The sequence below is a fragment of the Mus caroli genome, unplaced genomic scaffold, assembly GCF_978045245.1.
Source record: "Mus caroli unplaced genomic scaffold, Mus_caroli_1 scaffold_8, whole genome shotgun sequence".
NCBI lineage: Eukaryota > Metazoa > Chordata > Mammalia > Rodentia > Muridae > Mus > Mus caroli.
Window position 1 is genome coordinate 91102269 of NW_028227263.1, and position 26104 is coordinate 91128372.

Consider the following 26104-nt stretch of genomic DNA (forward strand, 5'->3'; position numbering starts at 1 on the left):
ATAGGAGGAACATTGTGATCAGCAGCTATGTTCATACATGATGTCTTTGATGGACAGGCATGTTCAGGTTCTTGTCACACAGGCCAATAACTACTCCTACCATACTGTTATTTATACATTCTACATAAAATATGACTGCGTTGTCATTACATTATAACCACCAGTATACACTAAGTACCTCAAGCGACAATATATATATGATTAGAGTGAACAAGGCCGGGAGTTTAATTTCCACCACTAACATATAAAAAGATTCTCTGCCATTTCCCTACACATGGCATGAAGTCTGCTGTCATGAGGGCAAAGGTAAGCTCTCCCAGGTCCCTAATTCAGTCACTAAGCCCTTAGTACTTGTCTAGAGTGGTGAAGCTCTGAATAACTACATTATTGATATGAGCACAGCCATTTCAAAGACCGGAATGCTTCAGATTCAGGAAAAAAGAGAAAGTCTTCCCCAGTCAGAGCAACATTACTCAAGGTGCATATGAAAGCAAGGACTACACTTCCTCCTCCCTCCCAGATGTTTACAAGCTGGGACTGCTCCCCTGTAGAGACCTCCCACTGAGACTGACTTAACCTATCCTCCTATACTGTACTTATACCTACACAATAAATTCAATTAGTTTCAGGGCTGTAGGTGCCCTCTATTTAAGTGAGCACAGCCCACTTGATCGAAGCATTTTCTGAACATGTGTGTTTTCTTCATAACCCACTCAGAACACTAACCCACACTCTGAACTACTGGCATATTTAAACAATCTAACCACCACTATCAGAAATAACAAATTTGGCTTATACACAGAATGAGAATCTACAAGAACTCCGAATTATACACCACACAAATAATACTAAACTGGTTGGAGCTTAGCCTTTGTTATGCTTAGTGATAATTATCAACCTGGCAAAATCTGGAATAGCCTGGGAGGTGAGCCTCTTGACATGACTGTAGAGAATTATCTCGCTATTTAAATTGAAGTGGGAAGACTCATCTTAACTGTGGGTGGACCTATTCCCTAGGCAGTGGACTATCCGAGAAAAAAGCCAGCTGAGCATTAGTAAGCATTCATTGCTCTCTTCATTACTGACTGTGAATGCAATGTGACCAGCTACTTCAAGTTCCTGCTGCCATGTACACTCCAATTATGAGCTACAATAAGCAACTCTTTCTCCCTTAGGTTGCTTTTGACAGTTTTGAGGGAGTTTTATGTGGAGTTTTTGTTGTTTTTATCGTTTTTTTGTTTTTTGCTTTTAAGTCACACCAACAAGAAAAGAAACTAAAATTGTGTTAAAGTACTTGCCTAGAGCATTCAAGGTTGGAAGGATTTGTATCATTACACTACTCTAGCACATACCTTATGAGATGTTGGAGAGCTACACAGAGGAGGCATACAGGGTGTAGCCAGACGGTCTAAATGAGCCATGACAACAACTGCAGTTTGTCGTAAATCAATGGCAAGTTCACTGTCTTGTGGAAGAGTAAGGTACCTTAGGAAACTCTCATTGGGGCTTAAAGGGCCAGATAAAAGCTAGATTAAGAGAGAGAAATAAGCATAGTGAGAAACAGTGGAAGAAAAAATACCACCATCAACTTTTAATCACTATTTATGTTTTATTATTTAGTTATATACTTCCTGTGTTATTTTAGCTATCAAAGAACAATGTTGATTATACAACTGCACTATACATTATTACCCCCATACATGACATATGACATACACTGACTGTACAATCTATATACTTGTGTACCACACATGTGCAAATACTTTATGAACTGTTAATACAGCCAAACCACCCTTTAAGAAGACTGCTCTCAAACTCTAATAAGGGAACTGAAAAATACTTCTGTCCATACAGTGCTTAGCAAGAGGTCCTGAATTCAATTCCCAGAACCCATATAAAAAATGTCAGACACAGTGCTGTGCCTTTGCAATCCCTGACAAGGGAGGTTGAGACAAGGTCACTGGCCATCCAGTCTGATCTACCTGAGGAATTCTAGACAAGTAAGAATAAGTAAGGTTGGTGGCTCTTGAGCAAGAAAACCCCAAACTGACCTTTGCTCTCTACACAAGGCAGAGATAGAGATAAGACAGACAGACACACACACACACACACACTTTTTAAAAAACGTATAGAAACACAGAGCAAGCTCTCTGAAACATAACACAGTACTTCAGCATGCCTTTGAAAGCTAAAAATAAAACCCCTCATTTTAATATGAATATTGCCCACTTTAGAAAGCAATTTTTATTTATCTTCTGGTTTTGCAGTCCCAGGTATTAAACCTACTGTTAGGCAAGTACTCTAAGAGTCTTTTAACAATCCCCACCCCACCCGTTTGAAATTTGGAGACAGGGTCTCCTTAAGTTGCCTGGGCTAGTTTTAAATCTTTGATCCTTCTGTCTCAACCTACCAAGTAGCTAAATATTCCAGGTCTGTACTACCTGGTCTGGCTGTCAATTAGTATCATATTTCTAACTCTTGTAAAAACAGTCTCATTATCACTTAAGAGTGCCAACACATCAATCAGGCCCAAGTGAGTATCAAACACCTAAGTCTTTACAGAAAAGACAAATAGATAAAGAGCCAAAGCCCTCAGATTTCACTAGTATCTGTTTACATTTACACAAAACAGCCTAATACAGGATCTAAAATTCACTCCCCAAACAATCAAGCAGCTTCTGGGAACACACAGACACTAAACCACACACACAGACACTGCCACAGCTGACTCCGTGAAGAAGTCTGCAAAGTTAACACGGCAGGCAGTACACAGGTCTCTCTAGGTCAGTGGATCCACACCAAACCATAGTCATCTTCCTAAGTCCAAATCTAAAAGCTGCCATCTTGAAGAATCTCTATAGTATATATGATACTCTATTTCTATCTTGTCAGTATAGTACATGTGACCTTCCATACCTGACCCATCTCACTTACTTGTTCCTACCACCAGTAAACAAATGCACCCAAAAGATACCTACTCCCATGGAAGTACACATTCTGACCTACCTAAAGTAACCTAGTTCTTTGATATTATCAGAATAAGAAAGGGTCACCTATACACAAAACCCCAGGTGATACTCACATGCATGTCGCCCTCTGTGTGTGGCACGTCCTTACTGCAGATGATGCTCTGAAACCTCTGCAGCAGAGGCAAAAGAGGAGCACTGGTGCCCTGGGCAGACCGCTCATTATCAGTTTCCTGGGCCCCACTGTCCCACAGCTGAAGCAACAACAGGATGGCAGACAACATTTGGCTGAAAAGGAAGGATATTTATTCCCTAGTAAAAATAAATTAATGTTTGCCATACCACATCAAAACTAAACAAACAAATAATTCAAATAATAGAACAATGATATGAAAAGATGCTAAAATTATGTCATAGAAATAATTCTTGGCAATTAAATCACAGACTTAATGCCAAGAATTAACAAAGACAATTGTTGTCTACTAAAAAGCATAAAAATAGTTAAGGCACTGAAGTTGTTACTTTGTACATAAAACTTTTAGAATCTTAAGTCAACAAATTAAGAATATCTATTTCAGAAAAATAAATAAACAGTTACTTAGGGGAAAACATGTTAAAAGAAGAGCTCTTAGATGACTAGATAAATTAGCCTAAAAAGAAATAAAGATAGCAAAACAGACTATCACAAGAATAAACACAGGGGGCCAGAGATGTCCCCTTGCCTGGGCCCACAGGCCCAGATAGGCAGAGCAAGCCTGAGACAACCCCCACCCATTGTCACACACAGCCTAGGTGGTCAGAGCACACCCAAGCTGACCACCACCACCACCACACAGCATATGAAGGGCATAGTACTCTGAGATGACCCCAGGCACCCAGACGCCCTGGGTGCCACTAAGATGAGCAAGTAAGCAGTAGAGTGGTAAAAGAAAGAGAAGCAGAATGGTGTATGCACAATGAAGAGAGGCAGAACTAGAGACTCAAGGGGAGTGACAGACAGCCTGATCTGAGTAGCTGACGATGCCACCTAAGGCTACAAGGAGGTCCTGGCCCATGCTACAGCTGAGGGCCATGTCTGGGTCCATGGACATGCAGCAGTGGGAATCTGTTACCACCAAAGACCGCGTGGATTTATGAGGGCTGTGCAGAGCTAGCCCTATCCCTCACCAGCTGTAGCTGTAGTTGGCCCCACCCCTAGACTGGGCAGTACTGGAGAGCTTGCCCAGGTGTTTAGTAAGAGAGAGCTGGCCCCATGGCATGAGTGAGAGAGAACTGTCAGTCTGACCAACTCAGTTACCACTCAGGCCCAAATCCAGGGCTTTGGTGCACCACAACAGTTACCCCATCTATGAACTGTTGAAGGGGCTGGTCTTGCAGATCAAAAGATGCAGGTTCTCCATGATATGGGACAAGAACAGAATATCTGAGAAGAGTTCTGGTGAGAATCCAGTACTGATAATGTAGCAGAAGTCAGAGGCCTTGAACCAGACAATGACTCACTGCAATGATCATTCACAAGAAAAGCTGTTTGGGTAAAAGGGTGTATGTACTGTGTGACACAACGGAGGACAGAGAGATGAGCGGGATTGGGGTCCATGATGTGAAATTCACAAAAAAAAAAAAAAAAAAAAAATCAATAAAAGGTTTATTAAAATAATAATAATAACACAGGGTCCTGGAATGAAGGTCTACCCAGAACATAATTTGCTCTAGCCACAAACAATTAAGTGGAATTCCACAACACAGCAGGTTTTTCAGATACACAACTATCTCCTGAGGTGATCTGAGCCATAACTCACCTAAGCGTGCCTCTCTGGACAGCCAACTCCAGTAGAATGGCCAAAGCCAAGTGCTGATCCTGTAGAGGAACTCCTCCTGGCCCCTTGGTCCCTGGTGTTCCATGAACATCTCTGAAACGACAGCAACAGGAAGACTAGGCAACATCAGAGAAAGGAGAAATTTTTAAATCATACCAACCCCCTAGTAATATTTACTTTCCCATGTAAAAAGGCAAGCACTGCTCAAACATGCATACACACACAGCAGAGGGAGAATAGAAGGGAGGAAAGATAAGGGAAAGAGCGAGTGAATGGTCTTTTAGTGGGGGTGCTTCCTTCAGTGAGTAGGATTGAACCTTAAGCCACGGACACAGTAGGTGTGAGGCTCTATTACTGAGCTCTATTTCCACCTACTAAACAAGCAGTTTTAGAAAGCATGAATAGATATATTATATTACACCAAAAGAGACATCCTATGTTTCTAAAACATAAAATCATTTGCATTCCACACAAATGAGTAGAAAGGTCTTTAATGGGGCTGGGCTGCAGCTCAGTTGGTAGAGTCCTTTGATCTACATGCACAAGCCCCTGGTTTCCATACCCATTACTCCATAAACTGGGCAGGGTTACACAGGGCTATAAGCCTAGTACTTGAGGTGGAAGCAGAAGGATCAGAAGTTCATGGTCATCCCTAGCTACATAATAGTCTGAAGCCAGCCTGGACTGCATGTGAGCCTATCTCAAGAAAAGAAGCAAAGGGGGGAAGATAGGATGGTGGGTAGGTGGATGTGTGTTTACGAATTTTTTTTCCAATTTGAACAAAATATAGTCAACTTCCCTATAAAGTTAGAAAAATTTTAAAGTCACCAGAGGATCTAAAGGCACATCTATGCAAATTTATATTTCAAATCAAAGAAATATTTGAACTGTTATTCAGTAATAAGTAACACATTTTCTAAACCTAAAATTCAGAAGCAAAGACTTTATAACTGACACTGGAAATTTTTTTTAATTTTTAAATTAAATCTGCGGGTATTTTCAGGGCTTTAGCTTTAAAAATTCTATGGCAAAGACTTCATCAGCACTCCCAGGAGACTCGTGGTTCTTGTGCAAGATACCAAAAGCATCCCTGTTGATTATGGGGCTAAAGAGAATGGCTTCTGCTAAAAACAACTCAAGAGCACACTAACTTTCTTTCTATGTGTCTTTGTACTAAATTTTGTATTTTCTTTAACTTAAAAAAAAAAAAAAAAGTAATTACAGATTCCTATCCAAGCCAGGAGCAGAAACATATTCCTATAGTCTCAGCTATCAAGGCATTAAGAACCACTTGCATTCAGGAGCTGTGGACTATAGTGTGCTATGCCAATTAACTGGGTGTCTATATTAAGGTCACCTTCCTAGGAACAGGGCTGTCTAGGATTATCAGTTTGTGTAAGGAGGGGTGCAGCTGCCCAGCCTGAATCAGATAGGACAAGTCAAAACTCCCATCCTCATCACAGTCACACAAAAAATAAAAAAGTATAACTAGCTATATGCTACAGTTTGGATCATAAATGCCTGCCAAACCCATGTATTAACTGGCTAGTCCCAAATCCATGGCACTATAGAGTAGTGGCAGAACACTTAGTAGCTAGAGCAGAGTACAAAAGTTAATCATTGCTGGTGCATTCTTGAAGGAAACACTACAGCTCTGGTATCTCCTCTTTCTTTGCTTATTGGCTGCCATGGACTGAACAGGCTCTTCCATGGTGAATTGTGTTGATACAGGTCCAAAGTAACAGAGTCCTTAAAACAATCAGAGAAAACCTTCCCTCCTCTCAGTTGGTTGTCCAAGGCTTTTGTTATAGCACTAGTAAACTTAACAAACAGGTTCATGTGTTTGGTTTGTTTTCTTTTTCCTGTAGAGAAAAGGATCAGACCCAGTTGTCCATGCTCAACAACTGTTCTACTACTGAGCCACATCCCCAGCACTAGCCAGAATATTTTGTTTGACTAACCATGTACTCAAATATTATCTACCAAGACTTCAAGGTAAGCACCACCAACCCCTCAAAACAGCGGCTCCTCATTATCACCAAGAGGCTCACAAGAAGTGCTCGGTTCAGATGGATGGATAGATGGACGGATGGATGGATGGATAGTCAAATACCTCCAAAAAACAATAAATAACAAAAAACAGCTGATACTTTCTATCACATTCAATATAATAGCTTCTTGGGTCAAGTCACAATAATCATGAATTAGATCATCTAAAAAGCTGAGAATGGGCCAGAGAACTGGCTCAGTGGGTAAAGGCACTTGCTGCCAAGATTGTTTACCTGAGTTCAATGCCTATGACACACATGGTAGAAGAAGAGGCCTTTTGACTTCTGTATGTTCACTGTGGCACATGCACCTACGAATACACACTCTCTATCTCACACACACAGACACACACAAATATCTCACACACAAAATAAACTGTACAAAAACAATTTTAATGTGAATACAAGATCTTGAAAGTATGCTGAAAACACAGCAGCAAAACTTAGACATCAAGTTCCCTAAGTCGCAGTGATATGAGAAGATGAGAATGAGGCTCAAGCATACTAGAGCTATTCCATAGAAATGCAAGAAAAGTACAAACTCACCCAGTCACGACAGACCTGAGGAACCTCGTTGCTCTCTCTACCACCTCCAACCACACAGACGATACTGTGCTCTCATCAAAGAGGGAGGCTTCAGGAAGAGCTCGAAGGGCATCCAGGGACTCCTGCAAGAGCTCACTGCAGAGATCCGCATCCTCACCTGAACAACACAGAGAGTCAGAGGAGGCTGCCCACCCTTAGGGACTGGTGACAAGTTGAGTTCCAGTCACTCCTACTGAGGCTCCAAAACCTCAGGTGAAAACACACACATGCAATTCTTCATTCAACAGGCCAAACTCTAACATACTGTTGAAATTCCATTCCTCCTTTGATGTCTCTCACATAAACAATAAAGACTGAGCATCTCTTACATGAAACGTTGGGTGCCAGAAGTGACTCTGTCTGTCTGTCTGTCTGTCTGTCTGTCTGTCTGTCTCTCTCTCTCTCTCTCTCTCTCTGTCTCTCTCTCTGCATGTGTGTGTGTGTGTGTGTGTGTGTGACCTTGAGAAGGAGACTCTAGTCTAATTTCAGTTCTGTTTCACGTATATCTTACACAGAGAACCTGGAGGAAATCTTATGCAGTATCTTTAGTGTGACTGCATTACAACAGCAACGTATCCCTGAGTAAGGGATTTTCCATTTGTGAAATCAAGGATAAAGAGACTTTAGAGCATGTCAGACTGCATATTTTCAGATTATGGGTGCTCAACTGATAACTTCTTACTAAGGCTTTCATTCCATGGTGACAGAGGTGAGATGGGGTTGTAATAAATGAACACTGTCTTAAAACAAAGATCTGGAAACTCAAAAAGACTCTGGAGCCTCTTCTCTTAAAAAACAAAAAACTTAAGGTAAAGAGAATAAAGACATTTATGCCCCTGGTCTTTTGATGGTCTCAGGGACCCGGGAATCTAGCTGGTAGTGGCCAACAAGGAACTTGCTGAGGCAGAATTGCTCAGGGAACCCAAAACTTCTGCTTGATGAAGGAAACAGAATGGCACGATGCACACATACCTGAACGCCAGGCCCTCCGTAAGAAAGCAAAGGCGAAGGAGAGTGCTGCTCGGGATCCGACTCGGGCAAGACCTTCTACCCCTCTGCCTGTGGGACGGGCACTGCAAAGAAACACATCGGCTATAACAACTGGTCAGCCAGAGGAACATAATAATAATAAAATAAAGTAAGACCAGGGTATGGCCTATGCTCTTTCTTTAGCTATCAGGGTCCTTTATGGGTTTTAGTGTCATTTTTTTATACTTTGGATAAAATATCCTTTGTAAAGGAAAAGTTTCTCTGTAAGGACATGAATACTTCAGGGGACACTCTGTACACTTATCTGTGAGGGTCTCAATAGTACAGGGAAGGCTTTGTGCATTCATCTGTGAGAGCCTCAGTAGTGTAGGGATGCTGTGTGAACATCTCTGAGTGACTATTAAGGGAGAAGAGCTATTTGCTGCTTCCAGGGGAGGCACTGGATGCCAGAAACACAGGGATATATTTCTGAATGATAAATATAAGTATTATAAAATAGAGCCTTTAAAGCTATGTACTTATGTCATATCTGATCAGAAGAGTCTAGAAGACTATTACCAACATTTTCCCTTGAGGAAAATTGTTCCTGTGACACCATGAATCTTAGCTCTCCTCAGGACAGTCAGAATCTCTTGATCCCAAGAAAGAAGCTATAGCCCTAAGCCAGTATAAAAACCACTCTCAAAATAATAGCCTCTTTTTTTTCTTACTACTGCTTCATGTGTGTGTCTGTATGTCTGTGTGTGCACATGGACAAATAAATACAACCTACCATATGTTTTAATTTTAGGAATTTCTTCACCAATGAAAAATATTCCAATTAAGTCACTAATGCTTAAGTCAACAGAGCATTCAAGACAATCCTGTATCTTAAGTTAATATGGTCAACACAGTAAGGTCTCTTAGCATCATCCACTCACATATACAGTGCTCTCACAGCACTGACCATCATTGTAGGCTGCAGCCTATGTGGTTAGAAAATGAAAAACTATGCCCCAAGATGATGTAATGATATGTAAGGTGAAGCCACTGTGTCTGGCTTGAGTCTGCCTTTGTATCAGTCTTTTTGACTGGCCAGGTAAATGGCTGATATTGATCACAGGTGCCACAATAGAGAAGCCCAGCAAATGCTAAGCCTTTAATTTCTGAAGGAGCAGAGGGGTTCAGCTTTATTGAAAAAAGACTGACCCTGACTAGCTCATTTCAGTTACTTTTATTCAATCATTACATAAAATTAATTGGGGCGGGAAAGATTCTTACTACAACCAAAGTTATCTTGCCCTTGCTTTCTGAGAGAGCAGACAACCCACACCAATCTCAGTCCCTTTTGACCATGGCTAGCCATAATCAAAAGTAAGAAGACCAAGCTTGCCTGGAGTGTCTTAGGACCAAAGTTTGTGCAGCTGCACGCTCTTGCATAGCACCAAGTGCACACTTTCCAGGGAGACTACAGTTCTTCAAGGTTCAAACAGTCTCAAAAAAATTATCCTCTTATGATTGATCCACACATAGCAAACACTTTGCTTAGACATTTCACTCACAGCCAGACACAAAGGCTCTAGTATATATACCACTACACCAACTATTTTCAAATGGAAATAAACCCCAGAGGTCCCTTGGTACAGTTAACACGAAAACTTACTCTAAATATGACAACATGATTTTGACCAGATGTAATAGGAAGGGAAGGATAGGAGAAGGGAGGTAAGAGGACAGAGGAGAGAGAGGAAAAAGAAAGCAGAGTAGAGATGCGGGGAGGAGGAAACCAAATGAAGCTACGATTAACGCTTGTCTGCAAGATGGATGAGGGTCCCCCACCCTTACTGCTGCATTTACTACACAATTCCCATGTGCATTCCAGGGAACAAAAGCCACTATCACAACCAAAGAAACAAGCTCTGAACCATGTAAAATAAGAGTTATTCTGACACTCTTCTATGGACAAGAACTTTCCGTTACATTTAGAAAAAAGTACAATTTTACATGAGCCTTAAATATTTTAGTAGATACTAGTTAATTCCATGGGGGAAATATGCTGATATATTAATAAGTATCCACAAATAAAAAACAGTATGTCTAGACACATCTTTAGTAATAGAGAAACTGTCTTTTAAAAAGAGCCAGAATTAACATAGAGATGGCAAAAGGGTTCTTCTATTTTTATTCTTACCTCTTCTTCTCCGTGGGAGGCACAGAAATGCTGCTGCTTTTCCACTTAACTTTGACATTCTCCTGGAAAACAGTTCTGTTCAAGGCAATGAAGTAGCGCTCGAGGATCACCAGCCTCTGCTTCAACCTCAAGGCTGAGAGTGTAGTGGTAGCTGACTGGACAGCCAGGGCTTGCTGTTCTTTAACCAGCACAGAAAGACACTCCTTCAGTTCATTCACATCTGAAACAACAAGGTAAGAAAACACCCTAACTTGTCAGTATCTTGGGCATGGTTGTCAAAAATACTGAGAAATTAGACAATGACAATAGGAAACACTTAAGTATACAATACTGCCCAAAACACTAAACACTGTGCACATATTAGCTGGTAATACTGTATGTCTACATAGGAAACTCAGGCAGAGAGGATAAAGAACTTAACTAAAATCACACAGAGGGAGTATACAGCACAGGACATGGATGGCTTTTGGGATTCATTGTATATTGATTCTCTGTAACCACCACGTCCAAGTTGCTAGTACAAAAGTGAAGGGCCATAGAACACTCGTTTAGCATACACAAGGCCCTGGGCTCAAGGCTTAGCCCAAATGAATAAACATATCCTCAAAACTAGAAAGGCAAACTTCTCAGTAGCCTACTTTCTAGAAAAACAACAACCTCCAACCACCTTACTATGTAACTAAGGTCAAAAAGTGCAGAGGGGTGTGTGTGTGTGTGTGTGTGTGTGTTTCTGTACATATGTGCATGTACTCCTGTGCATGTGTGTAGGCAAACAGACATGTGTGTGTGTAGGTCAGAACAAACTTGGGCATCATCCTTCATGTGCTATATACCTGTTTAGGGAGACAGGGTTTCTCATTGGCCTGGACCATGCCAAGTACATTAGGCTGGCTTACCAGCAAGCCTCAGGGATTTGCCTGTCTCTTCCTCTTTAGTGCTAGGACTGACAAGTGAGAGCCACCACACCTTATTTGTTTTACATGTATGCTATAGATAGGTCTCCCCAAATTCAAAAGTAGTATTTCAATACATTTAATATGAATAACTAATGAAAAAATACATTATAGAACTATTCTAATGGAAGATAAAGTAGTCATGTTGTATAATAAATGCTTAAGCTACTCTCTCTAGTGGATGTCTTAATTGTTTCACAAGAGGTTTTTTGTTGTTGTTTGGTTTTGGTTTTTTTGTTTTTTGGGTTTTTTTTTTGTTTTTTTAAGTAGCTGTAAAATAACTTAAAAAATCCTGGCCTATAGACTAAGTTACCTGACACTGTAAATTAAATTACCTGTAACTAACCCTCATGCTATCAATGCTCCTGTGTTTATCTCCTGTCTTTACTACAACAGTCCCCACACTTCAAGACTCAGACCTTGACAGTAATCACAAAGCCACATCCAACCGCCCTTGAATGGTAGATACCAGTTTTCTGGCTACTTGAGCATGCTCAGGTAGGAAACCAGGCCTGCACACTGGCAAACTAAAACTGAAATGCCTAAGGGCTAACAGTCATGGAAAACAAGATGAGCAACACCCTGAATTCTACATTGGTCTCAAGGTGAAAAATCAGAATTTCTACAGGGTAGAATACATGGTATTTCTGCTTTTGAGGTAGAGGGTGTTTAGATCCCCAACTGATTTCCTTAGTGGCTAAAGTTATAGCCCCATCAGCAGTGTATAAGGGTTCCTTTATGGCCACATCCTCATCAGCATTTGTCATTTGTCTTCTTAATGATATGCATTCTGTCTGGGGGTAAGATGGAATCCATTCCTGTCTCCTTGTACTAAGGTCAAGTCTAAGTGGATCAAGGAACTTCACATAAAACCAGAGACACTGAAACTTATAGAGGAGAAAGTGGGGAAAAGCCTTGAAGATATGGGCACAGGGGAAAAATTCCTGAATAGAACAGTAATGGCTTGTGCTGTAAGATCGAGAATTGACAAGTGGGACCTCATGAAACTACAAAGCTTCTGCAAGGCTAAAGACACCATCAATAAGACAAAAAAAAACACCAACAGATTGGGAAAGGATCTTCACCTATCCTAAATCAGACAAGGGACTAATATCCAATATATATAAAGAACTCAAGAAGGTGGACTCCAGAAAGTCAAATAACCCCATTAAAAAATGGGGCTCAGAACTGAACAAAGAATTCTCACCTGAGGAATACCGAATGGCAGAGAAGCACCTGAAAAAATGTTCAACATCCTTAATCATCAGGGAAATGCAAATCAAAACAACCCTGAGATTCCACCTCACACCAGTCAGAATGGCTAAGATCAAAAATTCAGGTGACAGCAGATGCTGGCGAGGATGTGGAGAAAGAGGAACACTTCTCCATTGTTGGTGGGATTGCAAGCTTGTACAACCACTCTGGAAATCAGTCTGGCGGTTCCTCAGAAAATTGGACATAGTACTACCGGAGGATCCAGCAATACCTCTTCTGGGCATATATCCAGAAGATGTCCCAACCGGTAAGAATGACACATGCTCCACTATGTTCATAGCAGCCCTATTTATAATAGCCAGAAGCTGGAAAGAACCCAGATGTCCCTCAACAGAGGAATGGATACAGAAATTATGGTACATTTACACAATGGAGTACTACTCAGCTATTAAAAAGAATGAATTTATGAAATTCCTAGCCAAATGGATGGACCTGGAGGGCATCATCTTGAGTGAGGTAACACAATCACAAAGGAACTCACACAATATGTATTCACTGATAAGTGGATATTAGCCCAAAACTTAGGATACCCAAGATATAAGATACAATTTGCTAAACGCATGAAACTCAAGAAGAATGAAGACCAAAATGTGGACACTGTGCCCCTTCTTAGAATTGGGAACAAAACACCCAGGGAAGGAGTTACAGAGACAAAGTTCGGAGCTGTGATGAAAGGATGGACCATCTAGAGACTGCCGTATCCAGGGATCCATTCCCATAATCAGCTTCTAAACGCTGACTCCATTGCATACACTAGCAAGATTTTGCTGAAAGGACCCAAAGATAGCTGTCTCTTGTGAGACTATGCAGGGGCCTAGCAAACACAGAAGTGGATGCTCATAGTCAGCTATTGGATGGATCACAGGGCTCCCAATGGAGAAGCTAGAGAAAGTACCCAAGGAGCTAAAGGGATCTGCAACCCTATAGTTGGAACAACATGATGAACTAACCAGTACCCCGGAGCTCTTGTCTCTAGCTGCATATGTATCGAAAGATGGCCTAGTCGGCCATCACTGGAAAGAGAGGCCCATTGGACTTGCAAACTTTATATGCCCCAATATAGGGGAATGCCAGGGCCAAAAGAATGGGAATGGGAGGGTAGGGAAGTGGGGGGCGGTATGGGGGACTTTCGGGATAGCATTGGAAATGTAATTGAGGAAAATATGTAATAAAAAAAAACAGTGAAAAAAAAAAGATGGAATCTCAATGTTTTAATATATTTCTCTTCTGCCAGTTTAAAAAAAAATCCTAAAAGTTCATGTACCTAATTACTGAGTTTTAAACATACATGAAGTAAAGCCTAAAGAACTCAAAGTCCACAACTAACTCTAAAGGCTTCAATACTCCTAGTATGGAAAAGAAGATAACAGTCAGACTTTGATCTATTTCTCTCTCACCACAACAGAGCCACTAGAAAAACAAAGGAGACAGAGAACAAGGCCCAATCAAGAGAGTGTAGGGGGAGACTTCATGTACATAAACTCTAAGCATGTGCTAAACAAGCAGTGCTCCATGCTGACTACTTTCAGCAACCACATCTGAAACCCACAATGTATGGAACAGAACCTGTGATGATTATCAGTAGTCTATAATTCTACATATAACAATGGAGGCACTGACACCCTAAATGCCCCACTGTATGAGAAGGCCATACACATCAGTGCAACCTCACCTCATGCACGAAGGCAGAAAGTAGGTGTCTAAGACAAAATGGTCTAAAAACATTCCAAAGTTCCCCAGTTCTTGTTTGTGTTCTCTCATTACCTACATCCTCCAAACTAGAAAGCAACCTGAGACGGTACAGAGTGCCAACACATGCCAGTCTGGAGTGATAATCCAGTTTTATGTCTTAGTGCAATTCCTTCCCCATAAGGTACTGAACAAGTAGGAAGAATCTCAGTGTCCATCAACAGATGAACAGATAATCAAAATGTGATGTGCATAAACAACAGGAGTCATATTCAGTTGTAAAGAAAAATGAAATAATGAAATTTGAAGGAAAATGGATGGATCTGCAAAGTATAATATTAAGTGAGGTGACCCACACTCAGACAAGAACTGCATGTCCTCCATCATGAGGACCAGAAGCTATGATACATACATGTACATATATAAACAGGTATAAGTGTAGGTAAAAGAGACCATAAAGGAAGGCAGAAATAGGTGACAAGGAAGGAGAGGGTGGGTAGAAAAACACACAGGCCATGACAGTTGATAAAGAGATGGTCTCTTACAAGGAGGAGTTGAGGAGAAGTAGATCAATACAACATATTTCGTTTGAAAAATGTCATAATGATATCTAAGACCTTATATGCTAACTTAAAATTTTTTAAATACTTCCAACAAAGAACATTTGGACAACAGCAAGTAACTTGAGCCCATTAAGATTCATACACTAAGGCTTAGGCTGTAACTCAATGAAGGGCTACCTAAACATGTACAGCCTGGCTTCCACCCTCAGAACTATAAAGCACAACAAAATCCTACTGAAGATTCACCGAGCAAGACAGGCAGTGGCAGTGCACGCCTTTAATCCCAGCACTCGGGAGGCAGAGACAGGCGGATCTCTGTGAGTTCCAGGACAGCCAGTTTCAGGGGGAAAAAATCCACAGAGAAGAAAAATATATAGTTTTTCTTTGCAAGTACATAGGAAACAATCAACAGAGCCCATTAGAAACTGACCCATAACACACGACTCATCAAATTTGAAAGAAATTAAATTATACAAAATGGTTTATTAGCCAACAAAATTAAATTAGCTTATAAAAGACCCTGGGAAATGCAAATCAAAACAACCCTGAGATTCCACCTCGCACCAGTCAGAATGGCTAAGATCAAAAATTCAGGTGACAGCAGATGCTGGTGAGGATGTGGAGAAAGAGGAACACTCCTCCGTTGTTGGTGGGATTGCAAGCTTGTACAACCACTCTGGAAATCAGTCTGGCGGTTCCTCAGAAAACTGGACATAGTACTACCAGAGGATCCCACAATACCTCTCCTGGGCATATATCCAGAAGATGTTTGAACCGGTAAGAAGGACACATGCTCCACTATGTTCATAGCAGCCTTATTTATAATAGCCAGAAGCTGGAAAGAACCCAGATGCCCCTCAACAGAGGAATGGATACAGAAAATATGGTACATTTACACAATGGAATACTACTCAGCTATTAAAAGAATGAATTTATGAAATTCCTAGGCAAATGGATGGATCTGGAGGGCATCATCCTGAGTGAGGTAACTCAATCACAAAAGAACTCACATGATATGTACTCACTGATAAGTGGATATTAGCCCAGAAACTTAGAATACCCAAGATATAGATACAATTTGTGAAGCACATGAGACTCAGGAGGAACGAAGACCAGGGTGTGGACGCTTTGCCCCTTCTTAGAATTGGGAGCGGAACGCCCATGGAGGGAGTTGCAGAGACGAAGTTTGGAGCTGAGACGAAGGGGTGGTCCGTCTAGAGACTGCCATATCCGGGGATCCATCCCATAATCAGCCTCCAAACGCTAACACCATTGCATACACTAGCGGGATTTTGCTGAAAGGACCCTGATATAGCTGTCTCTTGTGAGACTATACTGAGGCCTGGCAAACACAGAAGTGGATGCTCACAGTCAGCTATTGGATGGATCATAGGGCCCCCAATGGAGGAGCTAGAGAAAGTACCCAAGGAGCTGAGGGGATCTGCAACCCTATGGGTGGAACAACAGTATGAACTAACCAGTGCCCCTCGGAGCTCGTGTCTCTAGCTGCATATGTATCAGAAGATGGCCTAGTTGGCCATCAGTGGAAAGAGAGGCCCATTAGTCGTGCAGACTTTATATGCCTAATATAGGGGAACACCAGGGCCGGGAAGTGGGAGTGGGTGGGTGGGGGAGTCGGGGGCGGGGGGCGGGACTTTTGGGATAGCACTGGAGATGTGAATGAAGAAAGTACCTAATTTAAAAAAAAAAAAAAGGCCCTAGGATCAAGCCCCAACACACATGAAAACAAATTTTGAAACAAAAATGCATCAAATATTTAAAAATGTTAAAGTAAATATAATAATGGAAGACCAAAGAATAAAAGTGTAACTTTACTTGCTTGGATAAAAAGAAGAGATGAATTTAGAAATGCTAAAAAAAAATAATACATATAACTAAAAAAATAAAAAATATATTTTCAAGAACAAAGACTTGAATAAATATTTCTCCAAAGAACATTTACAGATCAGTAGGCATATTGAAAAAACAATGTTCAATATCGTTAAATATAAATACAAATCAAAACAGTAACACTCCATATTTCACACTGACTGGGTGGATATTATCAAAGGGAAAGTAACAAGTGTTATCAAGGACCTGGAGAAACCGAAACCTTTATGTACTATTCAAAGAGTGAAAAACAGTGTGGCCTCTGGAAAACACTGTCCTAGTGCTTTAAAAAGTTCATCCTAGTGTTACCACGGCCCATCAATGGTTCCACGGCAACACATACAGAACTAAAAGCAGTGACCTTACACAGAGCCTGGCCAACCAAGTTCAGGACAGCAGCAGACATCTACTTAGGGCATAATGACAATGAATCAGAGCTCAAGGCCAAGAGTGGTGGTACTCACTGGGAGAGCCTGCCTTCAGACTAGGTCATAGAGGTTTGGTGGTTAATAATGTTTACTCTTTTTCACACTTAGAAAGGTTGTGCCTTTTGTAGTTTTTCTACAAAGAATGTTTTTTTTCTGATTCATTTGTTTATTTACTTTTATATTTATGTTTATTAGAGTTGTTTCTGATTCTAGTAACTACTTGGAAACTCGTGTAAGATGAGCTTCCTATATTACACTAATTGTAAATAAAGGTTACTGTTATGAAAAGAACAAGAGAGAAGTAAACCAAGAGTCCACCAACCAGTACACAAAGAATCAAAATATGCACACAAAACAATGACACTTAAAACATTTAAAAGGCCACAGCATGGGTGAACTTAAAAGTATACAAAGCGAAATAAGCTAGATAAAATGAATAAATACTATACTATCTGAGCCAATTTATATGTGATGCTTTTTAACAGTGAAGTGCAGACTTCAAAGTTGACTGTAGCTACCTGGGGAGCTGTAGGGGTAGTTTTCAATGGATCTGGGTGGTAGTAATTTTGTGCCATAGTATGAACTTATATAACTTATATATAACATATATACAGTATGTTATATAATATACTTTAAAATGGTTATATTTTATATCAGACATGCTTTACTGCAATACCAACAGCTGTTGATTTTAGAAAATTCCATTAACAAACGACAACTTGACCCACTACTGTCAGAAAGTGTAATACCTGGCTGCCTGCCCCACACCCAGCTCTCCAGGATTGACTTGGCTCTATACACAGGTGCAGGTGTCTCTTCTTCTTCCTTCTTTTCTTTGTCATTAAGATCTTCTTTCTTGGTTCCACTCTGAGCATCGACACCATCATCTGAAGAATTAAAAATGTTCAAGTCCATAATTGTTTTTCAAAATGCAACAGTAAAGCTGAGCATGGCAGCTCACACCTATAATGCACAGCACATGAGTTTAAAGCTGTCTTGGGTCACATGGTAAGTTCCAGGCCTGCCTGGGCTAGAGAGTAAGGTCCTGTCTCAAAATAAAGACCCTGTAAGAGGAAAGGAAAGAGCACATCTTAGAGAGAATCAGATCTTATCAATCTCTACAAATGCTCTTCCCAAACATGCGAGAGCTACGGCACACATCAGTCACTCAATGTTTCAGGTTTTTAAAGACACATGAATTAAAACTATAAAAGGGGCTAGAGAGATGACTCAGCAGTTGGAAACACTGATTTCTCTTCCAATTCTCGGCAGCCATATGGTGGCTCATAACCATCTGTAATGGGATCTGATGCCTTCTTCTGGTGTGTCTGAGGGCAGCTACTGTGTACTCATACACATTAAATATTAAAAAAAAAATCCTACAAAAGATTCAGCATGGTTCATTTAGTAATTAATGAATACAATACACGAGATTTTTAATTTTTAACACATGAAGGGTTTCTTTTAAATATTTTAAATATTTTATCTATGTTCTAGATTTCACAACTAAGAAAGTTCACCTTTAATGTTTATCTATTTGTACTCTCCATTAAGTGCTTTAATTCAGTGACTCAAAATTGCTGAATCACCAAAGTGAGAATTAGGGAGACAAAACTGAAATCATTTTTAAGCCACACAATGTTCTTCTCTTCTGACAGCTGAGAACCACTGTTACACGAGACCACTATCACTGAGATGGCAAATGGCTCAGTGAAGCATGACAATCTGCGTTCAATCCCCATAGCCCAGAGGTAGTAATCCTCTGATCTCAACATACACGCCATGGCGCATAAACGTAAACACACACACACACAAATTTTAAGAACAATTATCACTGAAGTATAATTCAGGAGCACTGAGTCAAAAGAAAAACTAAAAACTACTACCTCAGACCACTAGAAAGTCTCAGACAGTAATAAGTACCTTGAAACCCCTTACATAGTTTTGAAGAGAAAATGGAAAAACTCTGAAATGTCAACAAGGTCAGTCACAGAAGGCTCTAACTAAAATAATCATATAAATACACAAATACACACACATATATATTACATTTTACTGTGTTTCACACCAACCAATTCTAATTCTCTGTTAACACCAATTCTATGTCCAACAATTTAATTCAGTTCTGGTAGCAACTAACTGGAGAACAAAACACACAGGTTAAAGGCTCTGCTCCCACTTCAGATGCCAATTACAAGCAGTAGGTTCTGGGTAACACGACTTCTGCTGGCCTGACTACAAGTAGTAGTTCCCATGACCCTCTCCTGCCTGATAGATATGACTTGGCCATACTGATGTCATCGTAAATCATGACCACCATGGCTACCAACAGTAGCCTTATTATGTTTTTCCTGCTTCATTTAACAACAAACCGTAATACACAAAACCATTAGAATGGTACATGGAATAATAGACCTTGGCTGCCAGGGCACATTTGACTCTGATTGAATCAAGAGAAAAACAAGTACATTCTAGTCACGATGAAGTCACTTTTCTCCAATCATAAATGTATCCCTCTTTCTGATCCAAACTGTAGGATCTATCTGGTCTTGCTGCCACCAAGGCATGGTTCTATAAGTCCCAATAAACTGTGCTCTCTACAATTCTAATCTATCTGCCTCCCTTTCTTCCTTTTCATGGTCTTGCTTGCAGTCTGTTCCCAGTATTAGCAAGAGATTTTTCTGGAACAAACGCCAAATGGCGCAAAGAACTAAATAAACAAAAGAGCCTCATATTCTATTTACCTAACAGTAAAGGTACATCAAACACTCTACCGATATCTCAAGAATAGATCACTGGATGAAGTAGACTCAAGGAGGATGAAAGGAACAACAATGGGAATTTGGACAACGATAAAACTATCCAGATTAAGATGGGGACTACAGGAACACATACATGTTAAGTTTACTGTATTAGAGATCATATTACTTACTTTCACTTCTTCAGGATGGAAATTTTTTCACAGTTAACAAGAACATCTCCAAATATGCTTTAGGCTTTATTCTCAGGAGCACAAATCAGAATACCAGAGCAAGAACAAGCAAGTCCCTCGAGAGCACGATGAATATTATAATAATTAGCAACACCGGCTCACAGGAAAGAAGCTCACTTTAGTGTCTATACATTCTCCTTTTCATGACTGCAGGAATCAAAAGATACACTAGACCCAGAACACAAATTATCCAAACACTAAATTAAGAAATGCTGGAAAGAATAAAAAGGTGTAGCTCAATAGTAGAGCACGTTACTATAAGTATACTCTGTCCCCAGCAGTACACTTGTGCACATGTACACACACATACACACAAACAAACACCCTTATTGCAGAGAAGAAAAAGACCAGAGGCTAACATTCCTAAGGCCCCAGGAAATCCTAAAGGTTAGCTCTAAACAGAAGTCCAGGTTGGTTGTCACCTCATCTGAGGACCAGCTAGCAACTGACTAATCTTAGGACTTTAGGAATGATGAGGAGATTTGTACAAACTACCCAAGGCCATCTCTGTTCATCTCTGTACTGAGCCTAAGACCTAGAGAGCTGCTAATGACTAAGTGGAGAAGGCCCAAGAGGAGTAAACTGACTAATTTCAGGCAAAACAAAATAATAGTCCAGCCAGATACTGTAGCCCAAACTAGAAATCTTGTACTTTTAACATTTTCTGTACATCAATCCAACTTTTGCATATTATAAATACTAAAAGGCTTTATTATTTAAAACAAATTTTGTAGGCTGAGTATAGCACAGCAGAATGTCTGCCTAACATGACCCAGAGTGTTTGCCTAGCATGCTGGAAACCCTAGGTTTAATACAAAAAATAGATTTTGTTTTATATTTGATCCTGTCAGCTTTGGGGCCAGCTTACCTGGAGCACACAGAGCAGCAGAAATAAGACTCTGCCTTGAAAATCAAGGTGGAAGGAAAGAATTGACTCCTGTAGTTATTCTCTGACCTCCACATGCACACTTGCTTTCAAACGTAAACACACACACACCCCTTCCCACACACACTAACACACTAATAAAGGGTAACTCAAGGTAACAATATGCAGGAGGCCAGACCATACAATAAACAAGTTGAGTCAAACACTAAGGGCATGAGTTTGCACCCACTCACTGTACATATCTTTCAATTACTCCATGTGTAGATGGAAATTTTCACATAAATACAAGAAACAGAGCTCACTCTGCTAGATAATGCAACCAAAAACGTAAGCTAATAATACTTTTCCTCACATACTTTCCAATCAACAGTATACTAATTCATTGCACAAAGAGAAAAACTATGCATTCTAAAAGTAAGCTGGGTGGTGTCGGTGCATGTCTTTATTCCCAGCACTCAGGATGCAGAGGCAGGCCAGCCTGGTGTACAGAGCAAGTTCTAGGACAGCCAGAGAAACACTGTCTTGAAAAAGAAAAAAAATTTCTAAAAATGATTTTTTGATACTGGAATGACATTCAACAAACTCTGCAGTGAGCCGTAATTGGGCTTTTCAGATACAACACATCTGAGTAAGTGCTGGCATCCATCCTTCTTTTTTAAAGTCTTGATGCTGATTTCAATCAAGCAGGCTAGTTGAATCTATCACTATAATCCTATACAGGATTGCTAGTTATGGGAAGATCTGTTTCAGTTTAAATTAAAAGCTATTCATTCATAACTTCAAACAGGCTATACACTAGTTAACACAAACAAAGTATCTGAATAATTTGAAATATTAACTAACATTATAGACAAAAATGACCGAAGGGAAAAACAACATCCAAAGACCGATGCTCAAAAAGGCAATTTATACACACAAATAAATAAAGGTGATTTTTGAAGTGGGAGAAAGAGATAGCTCAGCATACAAAGGTACTCATCACTAAACCACACAACAGAGAGAACAAGCTCGCACATATATGTACCCTGACATGCATACCACAGCACCTGCCTGCCTACATACACAGAGACACACACATGCATGTAATTTTTAATTTTTTTCTTTAACATGCCATTATAACAGTACTTACAAAATAAAAAAATAAGCATTTAAATTCCTACCTTTTCTCAAAGGGAGTTCTCGGTTTTGTGTTAATTCTGTTCCAGTGTACACAATTTCCCCATCTTTAACCATTTCGTTCCACAGACCACAGAGTCCATCTCTTGTGAATGCAAGCTGGCAAATACAAAAGATAAACTTAGATCAGTATAAATCTTTTTTATTCAAAGATTTTATATTTTTGGCAATTTCACATGTGTACTCTAGCTATATTATTTCCACCCTTCTGCCTTCCAACTACTGTCCCCATCACTCCCTCTCAAATTCATGACCTCCTCTGTACCTATTATTACATACACACACACACACACACACACACACACACACACACACACACGTATATATAAAACACATCTATACACACATATATAAAAGATACACAACTTACTGTGTCTACCTAGTGTTGTTCATATGTGTTTAGGGCTGACCTTCAGAGTGACTAACCCAAGGGCTTCATCACTAAAGCGAACTAATAGCTCTTGACCTGGGATGAGGCCTTGTAGAATTTCCCCATCCACACTGGCATGTCAACTGATGCTGACATTGTGTTCAATCTTGTACAGGTAACCATGCTATTGTGTTTTCATGGGTGCAGCACCCCTGTCATGTCTAGAATACACTCACAGTAGGCATCTTGGTTTTCTGGCTCTTAAAAAAATCTTTCAGGGGCTAGTGACATGGCTCAGTGGTTAAGAGCACTGACTGTTCCTCCAAAGGTCCTGAGTTCAAATCCCAGCAACCACATGGTGGCTCACAACCACCCACAATGAGATCTGATGTCCTCTTCTAGTGCGTCTGAAGTCATCTACAGTGTACTTATGTATAATAATAAATAAATCTTTAAACAAAAATCTTTCCATCCCTTCATCTATGATGTTCCTTGTGCCTTAGGTGAGGGGGTTGTATTATATCAATTGGGCCTGGGCACCCCATAGTTATTTCAATGACCAGCTCTGAATCTCTGTAACAGCCTTTGTCTGCTACCAAAAGAAACTTCTTTAATGAGGAGTGAGAACTACACACATGCTATATATACTCATATAAGATATATAAGATATATACTTATATAAGATACTTATACAAGATATATACTTATATACAGTTAGAAATTGTATCAATTTAGGAAAATGGCAAAGTAGGTTCACCTCTAAGGTCTATGACTTCTCCAGTCACAAGTAGTTGACTAGGTTTATAGTATAGTTATCCTCAAAATAAAAGCGCAACTATTACACCACTGGGGATATCTTACTGGGCCAGTGGTAGCTATGGTCTGCAGGCTTCAGGGCTGGGTGGTACTGATTACTTTTTCCCTTGGAAGATTATATACCGTCTTCTGACACTATGAGAGCCAGCCCTCATACAAGAGGCCTTCAAGATAGTTCTAGCTCAATCTTTCCAAGTCCTGTGTTCAAAATGTATAGTGTTTCAGTGACAGTCTTTGTTGTTGTTTTGGTTTTTTTAAGACAAGAGTTTCTCTATGTAGCCCTGGCTGTCCTGGAACTCAGTCTGTATAGTAGGCTGGCCTTGAACTCAGATCTGCCTGCCTCTACCTTTTGAGTGCTGGGATTCAAGGTATGATCCATCACCTACCAGCAGCAACAGACAGCATGGGAAAAATCTTGATTTCCCCACCTTATTTTATTCAATTCCTCAGTAATAAAACAATGAACTGCTTACTTCATTTAAAAATAAGTAACATGTGAAAATATCATGCAACAAAAGCAGTGAAGTCAAAGAGCACATTGTATAGCAGAGTGCACACTGTGCTGATTTATTAGTGACTCACTTCCCTGCTTATCACTAAGTAGCCTACGCCAGCCTCCAACTCCAGTCTTCCAGTCTCAGCTTTCCTAGTCGTAGGGTTACAACAATGTGTCACAATAAAATGTCTTATACAAATTAATGAGTTTCCTAATATTTTCACATATCATTGAAGATATTTTGATCACATCTACTCTATTATGCACAGCCATCTCTACAGATAAAACTATCCCTGGTCTAGTCCTTAAGAGTCCCCCTACTTTTATTTTAAAAAGAAAAAAAAAAGAGATTCTACACACTACAGAAAACAGGTTTTGCCTTCTAAATCTGGCTTATTTTGCTCATAAGTATCATTTCCTTTCATTTTCTCAAAAATGACCTGAACCTGTTTTTCTTAATAGTTGAGAAACAGTCTTTGTGTGTTTGTGGTGGGAGGTGGGGGGAGGAAGGAGTCGGGGGAGAGGGATCAAGAGAGCATGCGTATAGGGTATGTGTGTCTCTGTGTGTGTGTGTATTTTATATATGCACCATATTTTCTTTACTTATTCTCCTACTGACAGACACCAAAGCTGATGTCATGCCTTGGCAGTTATGACTAGAAAACTGTAAGCATGGGTACTACAGTGAGCATCTACCATATGCAGCCTTTGAATCCTCTGAGTACATTCCTGTCAACAGTACATATCAGTTCCTGTTTCCCACCATTCACATCACCATTTGCTTTTTTTTGTCTTGATGACCGTTATCCTGTATCTAACTCATATGTGCTGAAGTGCACAGAGGTAGAAACAGGCATAAGATCCCCTTGATCTAGAGTTCCAGACAATTATGAGTCACTAGGTAGGTCCTGAGAACTGAATCCAGATCTTCTGCAAGAATAGTAAGTGCTTTTAACTGCTGAGCCATCTTTCCAGCCCTGAACTCTTCTATACTTTCACTCCAGTTCTTCATAGTTCTCTCCCAACCAATTTATGCAAGTAAATATTCAGATCTCACATTTACAAATTATGATGATCAATAATAGGATAAGATGGTACACAAAATTCTAGTCCTGTGGGATATACATTCAACTTGTGTTCTCTCTTGACAAACTACATACAAGACCATAAATAAGATGGTGGGTTACACTACTAAGTGCTTTGATACCAAATAAGTTAAGGCTCCAAACCCATTGCTTCTAGTTAAGCAAAAGAAATCTTATCTTTGGAGCTTACTTGACCAAATTAAAGCCAGCAGAAAAGAGCAGCCTCTGAACCTTGGGCATCAAGTCATAACCACAAGGTCTAGCTGGTCAGTGTGGACTCCGGAGCCCAGATGAGGGCAAGGAACAGCTAGCTAGCAGGAGACTGAGCTACACTACAGACTCCTCACCCACCAAAATGTCAAAATGGAAGTGAATTGTTTTAAGTTGTTAAACTTGTGTTTAGTGATTTGCTACGAAGTCATAAAAAACTAATTTGGCATGCTGCTTAGTCCCATAGACACACTTCTTCTTCTCAGCCCTATGCTAGCACTATTCACACTACTAACGAAATAGCTTGAAACCCTAACAGAGGGCTCTTGGTAAAGTAGGACCTCCTGAAACTGTACTCAAGAGTGCTCCTACCTTGAGGCTTAATGAAGGAATAGGAAGGCATGGCTCTAAGTGAGAGAACAGCAGTTAAGACCTATCAATGGAATCGAGTCCATACCACAGGGCCAACAGCTACAGGCAAAGAGGCCAAGCCTCAAGGCTCAGATGTGCTCTGTTACAGGAGTTACATTCAACCTTCATGCCAGATCTCAAGGGAACCCATGAGCCTTACAAGCCTCCATATAATTACCATTATAAAGGAGTGAGAAAGAGGAAGAAAGTACAAAAAAATAAAGTGAATGAGTCAGATACTACACTTGATCTTAGCCAAAAGGCTGAGAAGCGATAGTGAAGGAGTCA

General features: G+C 40.2%; 1 protein-coding gene and 1 pseudogene across 4 annotated transcripts in view; both read right to left on the minus strand.

The window, feature by feature from the left end:
- The window catches only part of Herc2 (HECT and RLD domain containing E3 ubiquitin protein ligase 2), a 172473-nt gene that overhangs the window by 133251 nt on the left and 13118 nt on the right, over positions 1 to 26104 (minus strand). For all 4 annotated transcript variants that reach the window (XM_029479794.2, XM_029479792.2, XM_029479793.2 and 1 more), the window contains exons 3-10: positions 22413 to 22527; positions 18124 to 18261; positions 10577 to 10796; positions 8389 to 8489; positions 7378 to 7534; positions 4766 to 4876; positions 3083 to 3254; positions 1353 to 1526 (exon numbers count right to left, since the gene is read on the minus strand). In XM_029479794.2, the coding sequence (XP_029335654.1) occupies positions 1353 to 1526; positions 3083 to 3254; positions 4766 to 4876; positions 7378 to 7534; positions 8389 to 8489; positions 10577 to 10796; positions 18124 to 18261; positions 22413 to 22527 (1188 nt within the window). The remainder of the gene's footprint in view (positions 1 to 1352; positions 1527 to 3082; positions 3255 to 4765; positions 4877 to 7377; positions 7535 to 8388; positions 8490 to 10576; positions 10797 to 18123; positions 18262 to 22412; positions 22528 to 26104) is intronic.
- Positions 26020 to 26091, minus strand: LOC115031681 (U2 spliceosomal RNA; annotated as a pseudogene).